This window comes from Mustela nivalis, assembly GCF_964662115.1.
Source record: "Mustela nivalis genome assembly, chromosome: 5".
NCBI classification, from domain to species: Eukaryota; Metazoa; Chordata; class Mammalia; order Carnivora; family Mustelidae; genus Mustela; species Mustela nivalis.
In genome coordinates this window covers 113,378,368-113,395,100 of record NC_139024.1, presented here as the reverse complement: position 1 = coordinate 113,395,100, position 16,733 = coordinate 113,378,368, and the positions used below count along the sequence as shown (strand labels likewise).

General features: G+C 41.3%; 1 protein-coding gene across 4 annotated transcripts in view; it reads right to left on the bottom strand.

The window, feature by feature from the left end:
* Positions 1-16,733, bottom strand: part of KCNQ5 (potassium voltage-gated channel subfamily Q member 5) — a 532,298-nt gene that overhangs the window by 88,816 nt on the left and 426,749 nt on the right. For all 4 annotated transcript variants that reach the window (XM_082729774.1, XM_082729775.1, XM_082729777.1 and 1 more), the window contains 3 exons: positions 14,674-14,849; positions 13,871-13,996; positions 1,953-2,063 (listed from right to left, as the gene is read on the bottom strand). In XM_082729774.1, the coding sequence (XP_082585900.1) occupies positions 1,953-2,063; positions 13,871-13,996; positions 14,674-14,849 (413 nt within the window). The remainder of the gene's footprint in view (positions 1-1,952; positions 2,064-13,870; positions 13,997-14,673; positions 14,850-16,733) is intronic.

Genomic DNA, 16,733 nt, shown 5'->3' with positions numbered 1-16,733 from the left:
GGACAGCACGCACGCTGCTGTTGATTTTAATAGCCCAGAGGTTGCCTCTCTCTGTAGCTTTTCACTGGATCACAGAGGTTGTTTTATATGTGTTTTCAGGATAAGCATAAAAACAAAATCAGCAGGTATTTTGGTTAAAAAAAAAAAAAAGCCCAAGAATGTATTTTATTGCTCCTGAAAGTATTTTCATGTAGGGAATTTGATTATTGAATGACTCTCCGCTCTGAACTGGATTGTTGAGCTTGCCAGAGAAGTTGATTCTGGATAAGTGAGGTATTTTTTTTTTTGACTCTCCCTGATTTTTCACTTCACAACAGGAAACAATATATCTAGATTCCTACAGAAAATGGAAGAAACACTTCATGAAAGTTTTCTTCGTGACAAGCATTTGACTTAATATTACCACATTGGTCTTCACATAATTTCTCTGGGTGCCACAATTCTACCTCTATCATAGACGTGGAAACACACCCAAGTTTAAACAGTATCCCTCCAAAATTCATATGTTGGAGTCCTAATTCCCAGCACTTTAGAATGTGACCTTACTTGGAGATAAGGTCTTTACAGAAGTAATCAAGTTACAAGGAGGTCATTAGGATGGGCCCTAATATAGTATCCCTGGTGTCCTTAGGAGAGGAAATCTGGACATGGGCAGGTACAGAGGGAAGACAATGTGAAGACCGAGGGTGAAGACTGCCATCCATGAGCCAAGGGAATAAGTCTGGAACAGTTCCTTCTCTCATGGCCCTCAGAAGGAACCAGCGCTATCACCTCCTCGATTTTGGACTTCTTGGGACTCCAGAACTGTGAGATAACAGATTTTTGTTGTTTAAGCCACCCAGTCTGTGATACCTTTACAGCAGCCCTAGCAAATGAACACTGTCGCATTCGCAGTGTTTGTGCTGTAGCAGTACGTGGCTTTACATTCAAGCTAAGATCTAATGCTCATGTGAAAGACTGTATGCACAGTCTTTTCAGTGTCTTCTCCATGGTCTTGTATGGTCTGGGACAGAAGCAGCTGGTCAGTCCAGAGCTGAGCTCCCGCCATGGAAACAACATGGGCTTCCTCTGTGCTCATGTATGGACGGAGGAGGAGCCCTGTGAGCTAAAGGCTGGGGTGTGAAAATCCCTAGTCCTTGGCTTCCTTTGAAGGGGTACTCTGGGGTCACTTGGCAGAGGCTGTGACACAACTCAGCGTCTGTCTGAAGCAAGACCGAGGCTATTGTTCCTTGAGCACGACTGAGGCCACTACTGTCACGCTCCTTTTGTTGGCTCTCTTCCCCTGGGAGAGGTGGACTGAACAACAGTGAAAGTCTGGGGATAGAGGCAAATCGTAATATTTTACCAACAGCCTGTAAAGAAACAGGAAGGTATAATGATCAGAAAGCAAACTTCATCTGTTAAGGAGAAAATAATCCGAAGCTTGGGAGAAGATCAGTGTGCTCTTCATTCTGGTAAGATGCAGAAGCTGTTCATTAGGAGAAATCAATGACGACGACAGAAAGAACAAGTCATCTGACACATGGAAACCAGTTCAGGTTGTTGGCTTCTCACTCAGATGGATCTGGAGAGGTAAACGCTCCACTTGCCACACCCATCTCTTTAGCAGCACACATTAGAAGCCAAAATGGAGAGATCAGTTTAAAAAGAAGATATCTTTAAATCTTTACACATATTTTAAATGCATTAGTAGCACGCTGACCGAGAGGTGATGCCATCTGAATTATTATTTGGCCATAAAGACCCAGCAGGTATAGAACTCCCAGGTTGAGCATCTCCAAGGGAAGACCATATTTCATAAATTTTCCAACTAGATGTATGTGGAAGAGTCAACATGTTATCAATACAATTATATTTGTAAGCAATATAGATATGTTCCAATTTGTGAAAGCTCACACTAATAAACCTCTAAGATTTAATTTAAGTCGCTTTATTTTTGCCAAGATACTCACGGCAGGAAGTGCAAAGAAAGAAATGCCAAGGAGCGCAAAGCCTGCAGAAAGCAATCTTCCCAGCCAAGTCAGGGGAGTTTTGTCTCCATAACCAATCGTTGTCAATGTAATCTAAAAACAAAATAAATAGAACGTGCAGCTTAAGTACTTGAGAGGAAAGTTAGGGCCCATGAACAGGAGGCAAAGCAACGTTTCCGCTAAATCATTATTCAACAAGCCTTGTTGGCGCATTTTATTACTGTGCTTTAATTTTCCGTGACGCATAACAGAGCTTCTCTTTGTTTAAGGAAGGGAATAACCTACATACTTGTTCCTTCCTTATAACACAATTTTCCATCTTTTCTCAGTGCATTCAAAGAAAGGTTATTTAAATAAGTGGATAACCATCAGTGATACAGAAATGATAGCACCATGGATTTAGGACTGGATCAGTACACAAAACAATAACTTATGTTAATTGAGGCTGTCTATTTATTACCTTGGCAGGCATTTCCTGGAGGCCTGGCGTGTGCAAGGTACATGTTATGATTTGTAGTGGAACAAAAATGAGAGGTACACAATTCTAGTCCTAAGATATTTACGGCGCAAGAGGGGAGACACGGCACACACAAATCATTAAAACACAAAATAGGGCAAGACAGGTATGACGATGGATGCATATATAATTTGCTTTGGGGACTCAAAGAACAGATTGATCATCACCAACTTGGGGGGTGCTAAGGAGGTTTTACTGGGGAGATGTTAGCAAACATAGGTTTTGAAGGAGAAGCAATATTTTGAGAGGCAGAAATGATAAAGAAGGCCATCTAGGGAGGGAAAAGAGGTGACCAACTGCCCAGCAGTGAGGACAAATAGGGTAGATTCTAGAAGGTGTAAGTTGCTCAGTTCGGTTGGAGCATGGTGGGTCTGAAAAGGATGAGTAGAAGGGGAGATTAACTAGATATGTTATAGCTTAGATCAGGGAGTGTCTCTGAAAACTATTATTTGGATCATGTCTCTGCCATGATCAGACTGTTCTGGGAATCTTCCCATGCATCTTAGAACAAAGTCCCGTCTCCTCTCCAGGGCCCACAAGGTTCTGCATGACCTGGTACAACAGTGTGACAAGTGAATTGGGACGGTATGGGAGTGCAAAGTAAAGAGATGTGTTAGCAAGTTCAATAGAAATGCATTTGTTAATTCTCTGGGATGAAAGGGAAGACTAAGTCAACAAGGACTTAGACATTTCAAGGGGAAGATGGTTAAGCCATAAATAGAAATATGACAATGGGAAATGGAAGACTTTGAAGCAAAGACAGAGAGTTTGGTTTTGCAAATAAGTGTTTTTGAAATGTTAGCAGGACTCTGATCTAGAAATGTCGAGGAGGAAATTGAGATTGAGAGCGCAAGTCTTGAAAGAGAGAGATTGGGTTCAGCAGGAGATTTGAGTTTTGGAATCAGACACAGGATGATTGTTGAAGATTTGTGAATAAATGAGACTACGAAGGCTGCAAAGAAAAGGTCCATGGGCATCTCAGGAAACAGACATCGAAGGGATGGAGGGGAAAGGAAAGTCAGAGAAGAATAAATATTTTGAAAAGTAAGGGAACTAGAAATGGGTTAGATAAATGGAAACTCAATGGAGAAGACAGCGTTTCATAAAGTGGATCCCTGGTATCACAGTCACATAGAAAACCAAGACAATGAGGACTGAGAAAAGATACTGGGTATGGAGACAGCTACTGATGTCTAAGAAAGTGGTTGCTTTGGTTTTATTCTCCTACTGGACCTTTGATAACAGGGTTACGTTTGAGAGGTAGAAATGATAGGAAACGATGCTCTATGATGCCAGACCTTTTAGAAACTTCCAACTCAGCTTCTGAGCCCTCCCCAGGTTTTTCTTCTCCTCACTTCCATGGGTTTTCTCTTGATATCTTTGGTGGCTCCTCTTACGTGGCATCTCCCACACAAGTCAACCTCTGACTATTGGATTCTTAAGGTTTGGTTCTGAGTTTTTTCTTTCAGAAAAATCCTGTTCTCTCACTTTCTTTCCTCTTTTTTTTTTTTTTTTGACTTTCTTTCCTCTTCTATTCTCTCTTTTTTTCTCTCCTCCCAGCTGATTTTAGTGTTCTCATGAATGTAAATACCATTTTTATGGTGCACACCAAATTTATAGGCCAGGTTTACCCGGCCAGATTCTTCTGCACTCCAGATTCACCTATGTGCAGTTGATATTTCTATCTGGATGGCACATAGTCATTTAAACTTAACACGTTTAAAACAGGGGTGCCTGGGTGGCTCAGTGGGTTAAAGCCTGTGCCTTCGGCTCAGGTCATGATCTCAGCGTCCTGGCATCGAGCCCCGCATCTGGTTCTCTGCTCAGCGGGGAGCCTGCTTCCCTCTCACTCTCTGCCTATTTGTGATCTCTGTCAAATAAATAAATAAATAAACTCTTAAAAAAATGTTTAAAGCAGAAAACTTATTCTTTCCAAACCTGTCATTCCCCCAAATGCATCCCCTCACAGCCTAATCGAGGGCACCACCATCCACCCAGATGCTCATGTCAGAAGCCTCAGTGCTTGTTTCCCTCACTCCCTCCCTGAGTCTATCAAGTCCCATGGGTTCTAACTCCCAAAGATACTGCCAAATCATCCCCTGCTCGCTGTCTTCCCTGCCATGGTGACAAGCTAGGCTGCTGCAGCAATTTCTCAATTGCTCTCTCTGCTTTTGTTCTTGATTCACTCCCTCCAGTCCCTTCTCCCTATATCTGTGAGGGGAATTATTTTGTTACTCCTCTTTAAAAAGCCTTCAATAGCTACTCACTGAATTCAGAATAAGCTCTAAGACCCTAACTATGGCCTACCTGATCTGGTCTCCACCTACCTCTCCAAGATCACTCTGATTTCACCCTTGCTCACTGCACTTTGACCACAATGTACTTTCAACTCCTCAAATAGGCCAGGTTATTTCTACCACAGGACCTTTGCATATCCTGTTTCTTCAGCCAGAACTCTCTTCTCCCCACCCTTCCCAGAGCTCCTTCTCATTCTTCAAGTCTTATCCAAAATACTCCGTCATCAGAGTGGTCTTCCCTACACACCCTGTCTATAACAGGGTCTTCAGCTACTTTCTAATTCAGCCCCTTGTTTCTTAATAGCACTTACTATAAGTGGTAGGTTTTGTATATTTTTTTGGAGAGGGGTCCCTATTTCCTTTACCAGAAGAGTAACCATGTCTCTATTATCTCTCTAACATCTAGCATGATGCTTGTCACAAAGTAGGATGAACTCAATAAATATTTAGTAAATAAATGAAGAATCCTTTCAAGAATGCTGGTAACAAATGGAGTGAGAAAAATCAGGCCAGAACTTCCAGAAACCTTGGACTTGAAGAAAGACTTTCTAGGATGTCTTTGTGCATATCTACAGAGAGAGTGAGTCTGAGCTGGGGAGGAAGAATGGTAGCATCATTACAGGGTGAGGCAACCATGGAGGAAAGAAAATAGGATCAAGTATACAACCGGAAGGGTTAGCTTTGGCAATGTGGAAGGACATGTCTTCTACCATGGAAGAAAGCTGTGGACACAATATGAGTGAAGGGCAGCTTTGGAAGGCCTGAGTTGGTTCTCTTCAGTCTCAGTAAAGGTGAGGGTGGGGGGTTAGCTGTGGGGAATGAAAGACTTAGAGCTTCGGGTGGTGACCGTGTGAGAGAGTGTCTAGGACAAATCAGCAAGAGAACAGGGAAGGCTCATCCAAGGTTGGGGAAAGAGAATTTGTGAACCTAGTGGCCAAGTTAATCACACATCACTAGCAGTATTAGGGGTGGGGGTCTCCAAGGAATTCCTTGAGATGGCAGGAAAAATATTCCTGGCTCAGTTTTGTTATAGGTTCTTAATCCTAAATATGTGGGAAACATTTTAATCTATACTTTTTCTGCAAACACAGCTTAATCCTTTTCCAGCAGTTTAATCATAATAAACTGAAGGAGGTATTTCATGGTTTGGTCATAGCAATGATAGTATATTTCATGGTAAACTTTACATTCTAATAATGCAATAATCTCCCCTTACCCATGAGGGATACATTCCAAAATCCCAATGGATGTTGAACCCTACATACACTGTTTTTTTCCTAAACACACATATAATAAGTTTAATACATAGATACAGTAAGAGATCAACAATAACTTATAATAAGAACAACTATAGCAGTCTACTGTAATAAAAGCTATGTGACTGTGGTCTCTCTTGACATACAATACTGCCCTCACGTTTCTTGTGATGATATGATAAAATGCCTACGTGATGACGTGACATGAATGAGGTATGCGTGATGACATAGCGTTAGGCTACTATCACGTACCACGTACCATGTGCTTTCCAAGGTAACAGAAGGTAGGTAACAGAAACAGTGGAAAGAAAGACCATGGATAAGGGGGAGCTACCATGCATCTGAGTTATTCTCCTTTGCTCATCACTCAGAGAGCGTTTTTTTGTTTGTTTGTTTGTTTGTTTTGTTTTGTTTTTTTAAACCACCACTTTTAAGTCGGAAGAATGAGACACAGCAAAATGACGATGTGCCCAGTGTTTCTTTCTGAGTAGAGAAGAATGCCTGCTCCCTCTCATTCTGGATTTAGAGTTGCCCTCCCTCTTACAGGCGTGCTTTGTCGGAGAGAAAGGAAGCTCGGGAACGCAGAGAGCTGCCTCCCTCCCTCCTTCTCTCTGCACTGGGTTCAGGCTGGCACGCAGAGTCTGGAAGGGCTGGCGGCCAAGCCCAACAACTTCCTCCACTCTGATTTCAAAGTCTCTCAGGATGTTGCTCGGTTGAAAGCATAGAGGCCTTCCATTGCCAGCCAGGCTTGAGAAGGATCCGGCAACAGGGTGCAGTTTCATCTCAGTCCATGCTGGGGAGCAGGACTTTCCTTTGTCTCACGCCTGCTGGGAGCAGGTCCCTGAAGGGGACAGACGGGTAGTACCAGGGACGAAACTGACATTTCTAGGATGCACTTAGAATAAAACGATATGAGCCTTCTTTACGAATTCACACGGACCCATCGGCTTGAATCAAGCCACTGACTTCCTAAGCAATGACCGGTTGCATGCAATGAGACCATCCTCTGATGAGGCCTGCATAGATGTTCATTGATTTTTCTGGACTTTTAGGTCAAGTTGTCCTTGAAATACCGGTATGTCTCCTGGAACAGCACAACTACATTATGTTTCTTTTCTTTTCCTAGCCTCTGGAACGCCCTGCTAACAATTATCAGCTGGTTCTTTGTACCTGAACTGAGTAGCAGCCTTGGGCAGGCAGGGGGCTTATTCTGCCACACTTGTGCCAAACAATAAACCCAGTTCGTCTTTCAGAAATCCTATGAAGCGTTCAGGGGCCAAACCTAGTAATGACAAGTTTCACTGGGATCCAAAGTCAGAGAAAGGTAGGCTCACACAGAAGTCCAAAGACACCAGCTCATCAGGGGAGCTCCCGGAACAGCAGTTTCTTTCAAAGAAACTTGAGAGGCTGCCAGTGTGATCTTCAGGGGCTGGAGGAAATCTACCATATTGGACACAATTCCATTTTGGACCTACTTCCAGAGCTTATAGAAGATATGTCTTTTACACAGGTTAACCTGTGCTGAATAGATTAAATTTTAAAAATGTATTTATGCATTTACTCATGTTTTTACATATGGATTATTGATTCTTACTCATTGACATTAGACTATGGTTTTACAATATTCTTGGAAAGTCTGTGAGGTTTTGATTTTACTTAGGAACATGAAAAGATAGATTAAAAAAATGTCAACTATCTCTTCCAGTGCAGTTATGGGGAGATGACTACTTTCTTTGAGTGAGAGGATGCCATTTAATGCCACACTTTGTGACCGGAGGTGGAAACCAGCAGAGGCATTGTCAGGTGATACCTGGACCAGACGGGTCAGGATCTGAGAGGGAATGGCTCCCTTCAGGAATGCTGGGAGTTTGAGCTATCGTTCCGTCAGGCCATTTACTTGAAGGTGATCTGGCAGATGGGAAAAGTTTAGATAAGTTTTTGTCAACCTATTGCACATACTCAGTTGCTGCCACACAGGTGGGAAAATATATTTTCTGACTGTGGGTTGTAGATGTTGGTATAAATGTGTGTTTGTGTAGCAAAGGTGGACTCGAGAAGTAATCGAGAAGTCTTGTCTTCAGGAATAATACTGCAAAACACATGCAATTTTGGGCCCAAGATTTCTTGATTTTTCTTCCCTCTTCCTTTGTGTTCTTTTTGTGTGGGATGGCAGATGCTATGGTCAGATTATAATTTGGACACTGGGTAGACTATAACTTTTTTTTTTCCCTTCAATAAAAGAATTAATTCCAGACCAGTAGATATAAACCCATCCTTCCTCTCTTCAAGTAACACATCGATATACATTTATTAGTCTAATTTTGAGAATACAATTATGACTACCACTTTACAACGAATTCATTCATGAGAACAAGTTAAGAACATACTATTTGTAGACTTCCAAAGCACAGTATAGTTTCCCTATAAGGCCGTGCTTCAGAGGATGATTCACATGAGGAGTCTGTCAACTGTCTCTTTCCCTCCCTTTCCCTTTTCCCCCACCCCTCCCCCCTTCTCCTCTCCTCTCCTCTTCTCTTCTCTCTCTGGGTTGCTTCCTAAACACCTAGTTTCAGAGAGCGGGTAGCCTAGAACCTGTGCAGGAATTTGTTCATCGTAAATTCGTAGACGAGAAAGGTTTTGAGTGTGCAAATAGCAGACTCTCTCGTAGGGGTGGCCTCAGATCCTGTGGGTGCTGCTGTGGCAGGCAGGGTAACAGGATTCTCTGTTGTTCTTCCAGGCTCGTTGTCAAATACGTAACAACAGCAGTGACTAACATTTGTTCAGTGCCCGACCTAGGCCCTACATATCCTTATCTCGTTTACTACCCATAGCAACTTTGTGTTTGGGTAATGCTATTTTCTCAGTTTTATAGAGATAGTAAATGATTCGCTGAATACCGCACCTCTGCTAAATCCCGATGATGGAGCTGGAAGCCAAGTTTCCTGACTTTAATTCTTTCTGTTCTATTCCATACAGTGTGTGCTCAATGTTTATGGACTCAAATCAAGCAAAAGTATTCAGCACCATGTGTGAGATGGCATTTACTAATGGAACAGACGTCTTAGGAAAGGCTTCCCACCGATATATTTCACATACCCATGCCATCCAGGCGGGCACACCATACAGAGGCTCACAGCAGCTAAGATGTTTCGGTGGGTAGCAGCTCATGCATGTGTGTCTCAGTTTTTGCTTGGTACTTAACAATGTTCTTGAATAGTTAGGGTTGGTGTGGTGATGATGTCTTGGCCAAATAAAGCTCTGATACCATCAGATAATGTTTTGGTAGTGAGAAATAATTGTTAACTTTTATTTAACGTGCCAACGCTGAGTCAGAAAACAACAGCTTATCAAAGTTGCAGAAAATATTTTGTACTGGTGAGCTCAGTGGAAGGAGGGTTGATTCTCAGTGCTATGAGACACAAGGGTATTTTTTTTTCTTTTTAAGATTTTATTTATTTATTTGACAGAGAGAGAGAGATCACAAGCAGACAGAGAGGCAGGCAGAGAGAGAAGGGGAAGCAGACTCCCTGCTGAGCAGAGAGCCCGATGCGGGGCTCAATCCCAGAACTCTGAGATCATGACCTGAGCCGAAGGCAGAGGCTTAACCCACTGAGCCACCCAGGCACCCTGACACAACGGTATTTTTGTTAATTTCACAAACTGACACCACTTCTTGTTCTTAGATTTTTGCAGGAGGATGAAACTCATGACATCTATTTGGGCTCTACAACCCGCTGAGTGCACCATACACTATACTATCCATAGAGCCTTCTGTATTATTTGCTTTGAGAAAGGCTGGAAGATTTTCAGCATGAATTCTAGGACTAACTGGCTTATATCTAATTCTTCTACATGCCTGAAGTAATCAAGTCAAGCACAGGGTCCCAGGTGGAGGCTGTCGTCAGATGCTGACTCAAGAATACTTATACGATTTGCTGTTGTGTGCTTCTTAAGAAAAAAGCCACCCCATCTCACTGTCTTCATCACAGAAATAGCAGTAAGTAGAGAACAAACTGGCCTTCAAGAACAGATCATTATCAGGCAATATTACTTCAGGAAGAGCAGATCTTAAGTTATTTCAGAATAAATCTAAGGCAAATCAAAAGGAGAAAAATAATAATAGAGAAGAAGGAGATAATAATAGGAAATAACTCCAGGGAGACTTGTTCTTAAATTATTTCAGAATAAATCTGAAGCAAACAAAAAAGAAGGAAAATAATAATAGGAAGTAACATCAAATGGCGCTCTGCCCAACAAATGAAGATCCTCTTTTCCCGTAGCTGCCAGGGCTTCAGCCAAGAGGCGTTTCCCCTTGACCCTCTTCTACTTCTGTCACGAACGTCCCTTCAGAACCCAGAACATCTTTTCATTCTAATCCCCAATTCCCAAGTCCCTTTTGTGCTTAAGCTGTGAGTCTTCCATGAAGTAAAGAGCCCTTTGTTCCTTCTGTTACAAAGGTGCTTCCATCTAACATCCATATCGAAATGTTTTTGCCAACAGTGGCTACCATCTTTGATTGGGCACTGGCTGCGGTCTTAGTACCAGGCCCTTAATATTGATTATTCCACTTATTTAACAAACTAGGTGGTACAGAATTGTCTTCAGGGATCAGAGTTGTTTGAATTGTTACTGGCTTTTGATAGTACTGATCACACATGAATCCCTCCCAAAGTGCGTTTTGGGGATAGTCCTCGATATTTTTTTAACAAAAGGATATTAATAATTAACGATTCAGAATTCACTGAAATATTGTACCCACAAGCCACAAACTGCATTTTGATACTTAATGTCAATAATTTGGGCTTTCTTAATGAAGAGAATCTCCTATTTTTTTTTTTTAACTGAAGTCCAACACTTAGAAACACTAGTTCAGGGTGCTTTCATTTCTCTGTTAATTCTGGGTACTTCCATAGTTAGCAAGGTGTCCATTATGTGAAACATGGACAATTTTAACTAGAAAGTATCCAGCCACATATTTTACTAAGGTCTGGAACAATATATAATAAAAGGTATGATGTTCTAAATTTATTTTATTTCATATTGGAGACCCAGTATATGTTCTTCTTATAAGGAATAGAAATAGGGGTGCCTGGGTGGCTCAATCAGTCAAACCTCTGCCTTCAGCTCAGGTCATGATCCCAGGGTCCTGGGATGGAGCCCCGCATCCAGCTCCCTGCCCAGTGGGGAGCCTGCTTCTCCCTCTCCCTCTGCCTGCCTCTCTCTCTCCCTCTGCCTGTATTTCTCTCTCCCTCTGCCTGCCAGCTCCCCCTGTTTGTGTTCTCTCTCTGTGAAATAAATAAATAAAATCTAAAAAAAAAAAAAAGAATAGAGATAATAAGCACTTTTGTTTGTTTTTTTGTATATTTTTAGGCTTCAGACAATTTCATTAATGACTCAGTTAATATCAACAAACCCACTGTGGACCAACAGGCCTTTTCCTAGAAGCTTGACATCTTAGAAGATTATTCAAGACCAGATTTTTTAAAAATTTAAATGGAGAAATAATTAGGCCATTCAAAGAACCTGTTAAGTACAGGTTAAGCTTCAGTCAGAATATGACTATTAAAAATGGCAATCAATGAAAATGTTACTTCCCCTCTGAAAGTGAAAAGATATGACCTTTGAAACCTGCTATGTGGGTTATTCTGGCAAAAGAAATAAGCCTGTGACTAAGTGAGCAGTACATTAAGAGTTTCCCACACACTGTTTAACATACAATACAGCAATTCTGATTAGTAATAAGGACAAAAGGAAGACTATTGGAAAGAATGATAAAGAGCTGCCAGGCTGAACTCACCAAGGACTGCATCTCAATGGGACAGGTGCACCTGAATGTCTCAAGCATTTAAGTACGTTGGAATTATCAAGGAAAAACAGAAACTAAACTTAAATTCACATTGTTGCTTTGAAGCCTGGGATAATGAACTGTCTTCCCCTTGCTGGCTAGAAAAGCCTCCTGTGTTCTGTTTACACAGTTTATCACACAATGAGTCACAGATTTTCACTTGCATTCTACATATAAAAGGTATTTCAAGAATGTCACAGGACTGCTCTCTTTCAGGTTTTCCTCCTTCCTCTTTTCAAAATGTCCATTAATGCTTGTGGGGTAGGAGGGAGGAGCTGGGAACCAAATTATTACACCACTAGATTGCTTTGTTCCTAATGACACAATCTTGAAGACACTGACTCTGATAATTTAAGAAAAAAAGCCTAATCTTCAGGTGAAGCTATTTCTGATTCTTATTCATTTTACTGCTGCTGTGTGGCCACTAAATATACCAAGTTCTGTTCAATACAAGCCCTGACAAGTTTTCTTTGTCCTTGACAAAGGTTCTAGTTCTCACTGATGCACTTTTGATGAGTAACAGAACAATGCAAGAATTGGAAACTTAACTCTATGTTCCACGAAGTGAACAACCAACTTATATTTATTTACTTTTTAAGTAGGCTCCATGCCCAGTGTAAAGTCCAATGTGGGGCTTGAACTCATAACCCTGAGATCAGATCGGAGCTGAAATAAAGAGTCGGACACTTAACCTACTGAGCCACCTAGGTGCCCCCCAACTTATAAATATTTTGCCCACAGTTTAGGTAAAAGATGTATTTTAATTTTGGTGACAATCTATCACTCAAGAAATATTACTGGTGATTTATTAGAGAACTTAATTTTTGTTGGGCCAAAGAGATGGGAAGCTGTTTAGACAATTTTAAATGCTGTATGTTTTCACAAAACACCCTTTTGGAATGCCTTAAGGAATAAAATAGAAAGAAATAGAGTTCATATATTACAGAAAGCATTCTCTAATCTTATTAGGGCCCATGTTTCAATGACCGTTTTATAAATTCTTTACAATGCAGACAAGAATTTTGCTTTAGTGGAAAACTATGCCTTGCTTGGAGCACACCTTTCCAGGTTATCAACTTCTGACTTTATGGGGCTCTGCATTTTTCATGCCTTTTGAGCTATTTTGCAGCTCTGTAAGTTGTAGATAACTGGGAGCATTGCAAAATAATTCTTGTCTATAGACATGTAAATAAATTCTGTCTAGGGAGGTTTAATTGACTTCCCTTTCACACCATGAAGAAGCCAGCTTTACCTGTATTTGAATTCATTTCAATATTTTTGATCTTTATATGTTTCTGTTTTTTGGACAGTCCTTTGAACCGGATATAACGTTGTACTAGCTTCCTCATTAAGAATAACAAATTTTAAAAAAGGAGTTAAAATCTTTAGCACGGGTCTGTATGAGGTCATGATTTTTATATCTGTTTGGCAAATGATCCTTTAATAACAATTTAAATGAAAAGCAGGCTTTTGAGTGGAAAAATTTGAAACTAAGTGTCTATGATCTCTGACCTCAAAGATGGTTATCAGTTTTCTCTTTTTCACTTCTTGTTCCATAATTTTACTTTAACTTCCATTCAGCGACTATTCCTTTTTTTTTTAAACCTCAGAAAAAACTTTTTTGATGAGTGGTAAACGGATGCAAAATTGGTCATTTAGAATCTGTGCTCCACAAAGACAAACAAACAACTCTATCAAGATTTTAATCACAGCTTAAAAAAATAATGTACCCTTATTTTGGCAACAATCTAGCACTCAAGAAATACTTCTGATGATTTATAAGAGAACTTAATTTTGTTGAGCCATAGAGATGGGAAAACTCTTTAGACAATTTTAGTCAGTGCTATATATTTTCACATAACTCTCTTTTGGAAGTTAATGTTTTTTATGAGACCTTTCATAAATGATTCATAGAAATCATTACACTGTATTCAAAGGAGACATTTCATAACATCCAAAAAATAAAAACAGATTTTTATACTTACTGTGCCCCACCAGAGAGCATCTGCATATGTAGAAAACTCTTTATTGGCATCCTTTTCCACAAGATAGACAAGGAAAGATGAAAAAATAAGAACCAAAAATCCTATGTACCAAGCTGTGATTAATTCCTAGATATAAAAGGAATGAAAGACTGTTAGAGGTTAAAAAAAAAAAAAACCGTGAAAAAGGAAAAAACTATGTATTCATTTTACTACTTTTTGGATATTTATTATATATATATTACTTTTTTATTCAGAGGATGTCCCAGGGAACAGAACAACTTCCTCAGCTTTTTTTTTTTTTTTTTAATGGTTGCACAGTATTCTTTTTTTTGGTTGCACAGTGTTCTAAAGACATGGGTTTACTCTAATTTATTGGAGGCTTGAGGACTTGAAAAACATTATTTTTTATTTGAGTACCATAGACACACAATGTTACATCAGTTTCAGGTGATTCCACATCTCTGTAGGTGATGCTGTGCTCACAAGCGTAGGTACCTTCTGTCACCACAAAACACAGCTATAGTATCACTGAGTATCCCTGTACCCAGCTTTTGATTCCTGTGACTTAGTCCTTCCATAACTGCAACCTCCTCTCTCCCTCTCCCTTTCACCGATTTTGCCCCATCTCCCAATTCCCCTCCCTCTGGAACCCGTATGATGACTTTTAAGTAATCCATTATACATTGTGCTTTAACCAGCTTCTGAAATGACTAAGTTTGCTTGATGGGTTCATTACATATTCCACAGCAATCAACGAAAAAGTTTCCAAAGGCTTGTTCTATAATTTAGAAAGCAAATCTTACCTTGCTGTGAGCATAAACCACTGAACCTAGTAATTTCCAAGTGCCTCCCCTTCGGTCCATGCGCACCATGCGGAGGATCTGTAGGAAACGGAGACTTCTGAGTGCGGACGTGGCAAAAATATTACCCTGAGTTTTTGCAGAAACAACTGCTATTGAAGCGATAAGAACAATGGTATCTGAAAGAAACAGGTTGAAATAGCGATAAGTAGCCGGACATGGAAGTTTTTTTTGCTCAAAATAGTGTTTCAGAAAGGTTCGCTTGGACCACTTTGTGGTACAAACAAACAGATCTTGAGCCTCAGCCTGGAACAGAGGTACTGCAGCTCCGGGCCACCTGAAGAGTGACGAAGCAGAGAACGGGATCCACGTATTGCCTGGGTTCTGACCCTCTGGCTAGTCGATGCTTTATCTGTGCAACAGTGAACCATTTGCTACAGAAGCTTGGAAGAACTAGATGGACAGTGTCCTTTGGAAAGTTCGGTGTTCCAGGCAGCACCAGGGCCATTTGGGCTCTGGTTTCATGAGCATTGCCGTCCTCAGCATCCCCTGCTGAACGCCAGCCACAGAGGCATCCTAGCCTGTGTGGCTACAGAAGTGTTGTTTGGTATAATCACATTTCTTGCTTTTGATGAAGTTCTAGAACCTAGGTGAGGTTCGGTGGGCTAAGGTCCGGAGTCGATGACCAAGAAAGAATTCTTGAGACATCTTTGGTGCAAAATGGTGGTTTATTAAAGCACGGGGACAGGACCCGTGGGCAGGAAGAGCTGCTGCCCTGGGTTGTGAGGGATGGCAGGTTATGTACCCTGCAGTTGGGGGAAGGTGAGGGGAAGGGAGGTTTCAACGGAGTTTTCATATGCTAAAGAGGGCCTACAAGGTGCCAGGATGTTCCAGGCCTGCCCTTGCGTCTGGATCAATGTTGTCTTTAGACCAGCCATTAACATTAAGATAGTTGGGAGACTTTTTGGTGGGTTGTCACAATTCTGCTATCAATCGCCTTTGTTAGTGAGATTTAGGACATTTGTAAGCCAAGGGAGACTCCTGTCTAGCGGGATTGTGAGCTCTGCAAGTTAACCATTTGCTTATTGCTCATGGCAGTCAGGGCTGCCTGAGGGATGCTACACATATGACAGAGGGGAAGCGGATGGGGGGGGGGGTACAAGGCGCCAGCTTTTGCTTTGTCGTCAGCCAGCCTCGTGCTCCCTCATTACTTTCTTGCCACAGAAGCTTGGAGCTCCTTTCTGCCAAAAATTCCCTTGTGTTATGGAGTCTGCGACTTCACATACTGTCTAACAAAGGCCTCAGCAGAGTTGGATACTCTAAGATCTCTTTATACCTGGCCGGTCAATAATGTATAAGTTTGGTACACAAATAATAGCACATTTGTTACAATAGAGTATTAATTATACTCACTTTGCATTGCATGGGAATGGATATTTGATGTCTGACATATTGACATCTGACTTATTTGCCATATCGAAATATGACAAATTGACAGATATATTGACTTACTTAGACATATTGAAAACTATCTGTTCTTTTGTAAGCTAAGAAAGAGAACCAGAGCGGCCAATGAAGGCATAGAAAAGATAAAAGGGGACTTAATTGCTCCAAGGGTAAATATCTGAGTGAAGGGAAACTTTGAAGTGGGAGAAGTGAAGCAGGGATGAATGGCCTCCTATGGCAATTTTAAACGAAGTTAACTTGGCCTTAACATCCTCAAATAAAATTTCTCTCCTGCTGCAAGTGGGCTGCGCATGACTGGGCATCCACACTCCAGAGAGGAGTTCCACTTCAAGGGCACTGGGTTTATAATTTTTCTGTGATCCTCAGGATTAACTGCCATATGAATGGGTATTTGTCATCCAGCTCGGCCCTTCTCCCTGGACTGAGAGAAGGCTGGTCTCCAGGGGTGGACAGGGCAGATAATTGAATGGCTCTTCTGGTGCCCCTTTTGGGTCAGGACTTGGAATGTTTGGCGGTACAAGGGTCAGCTGAAGGGCTTTAACCACTTTGTGGGTAGGTACACAGAGAGCCACAAGCACATCCTTAAGTAACAGCTC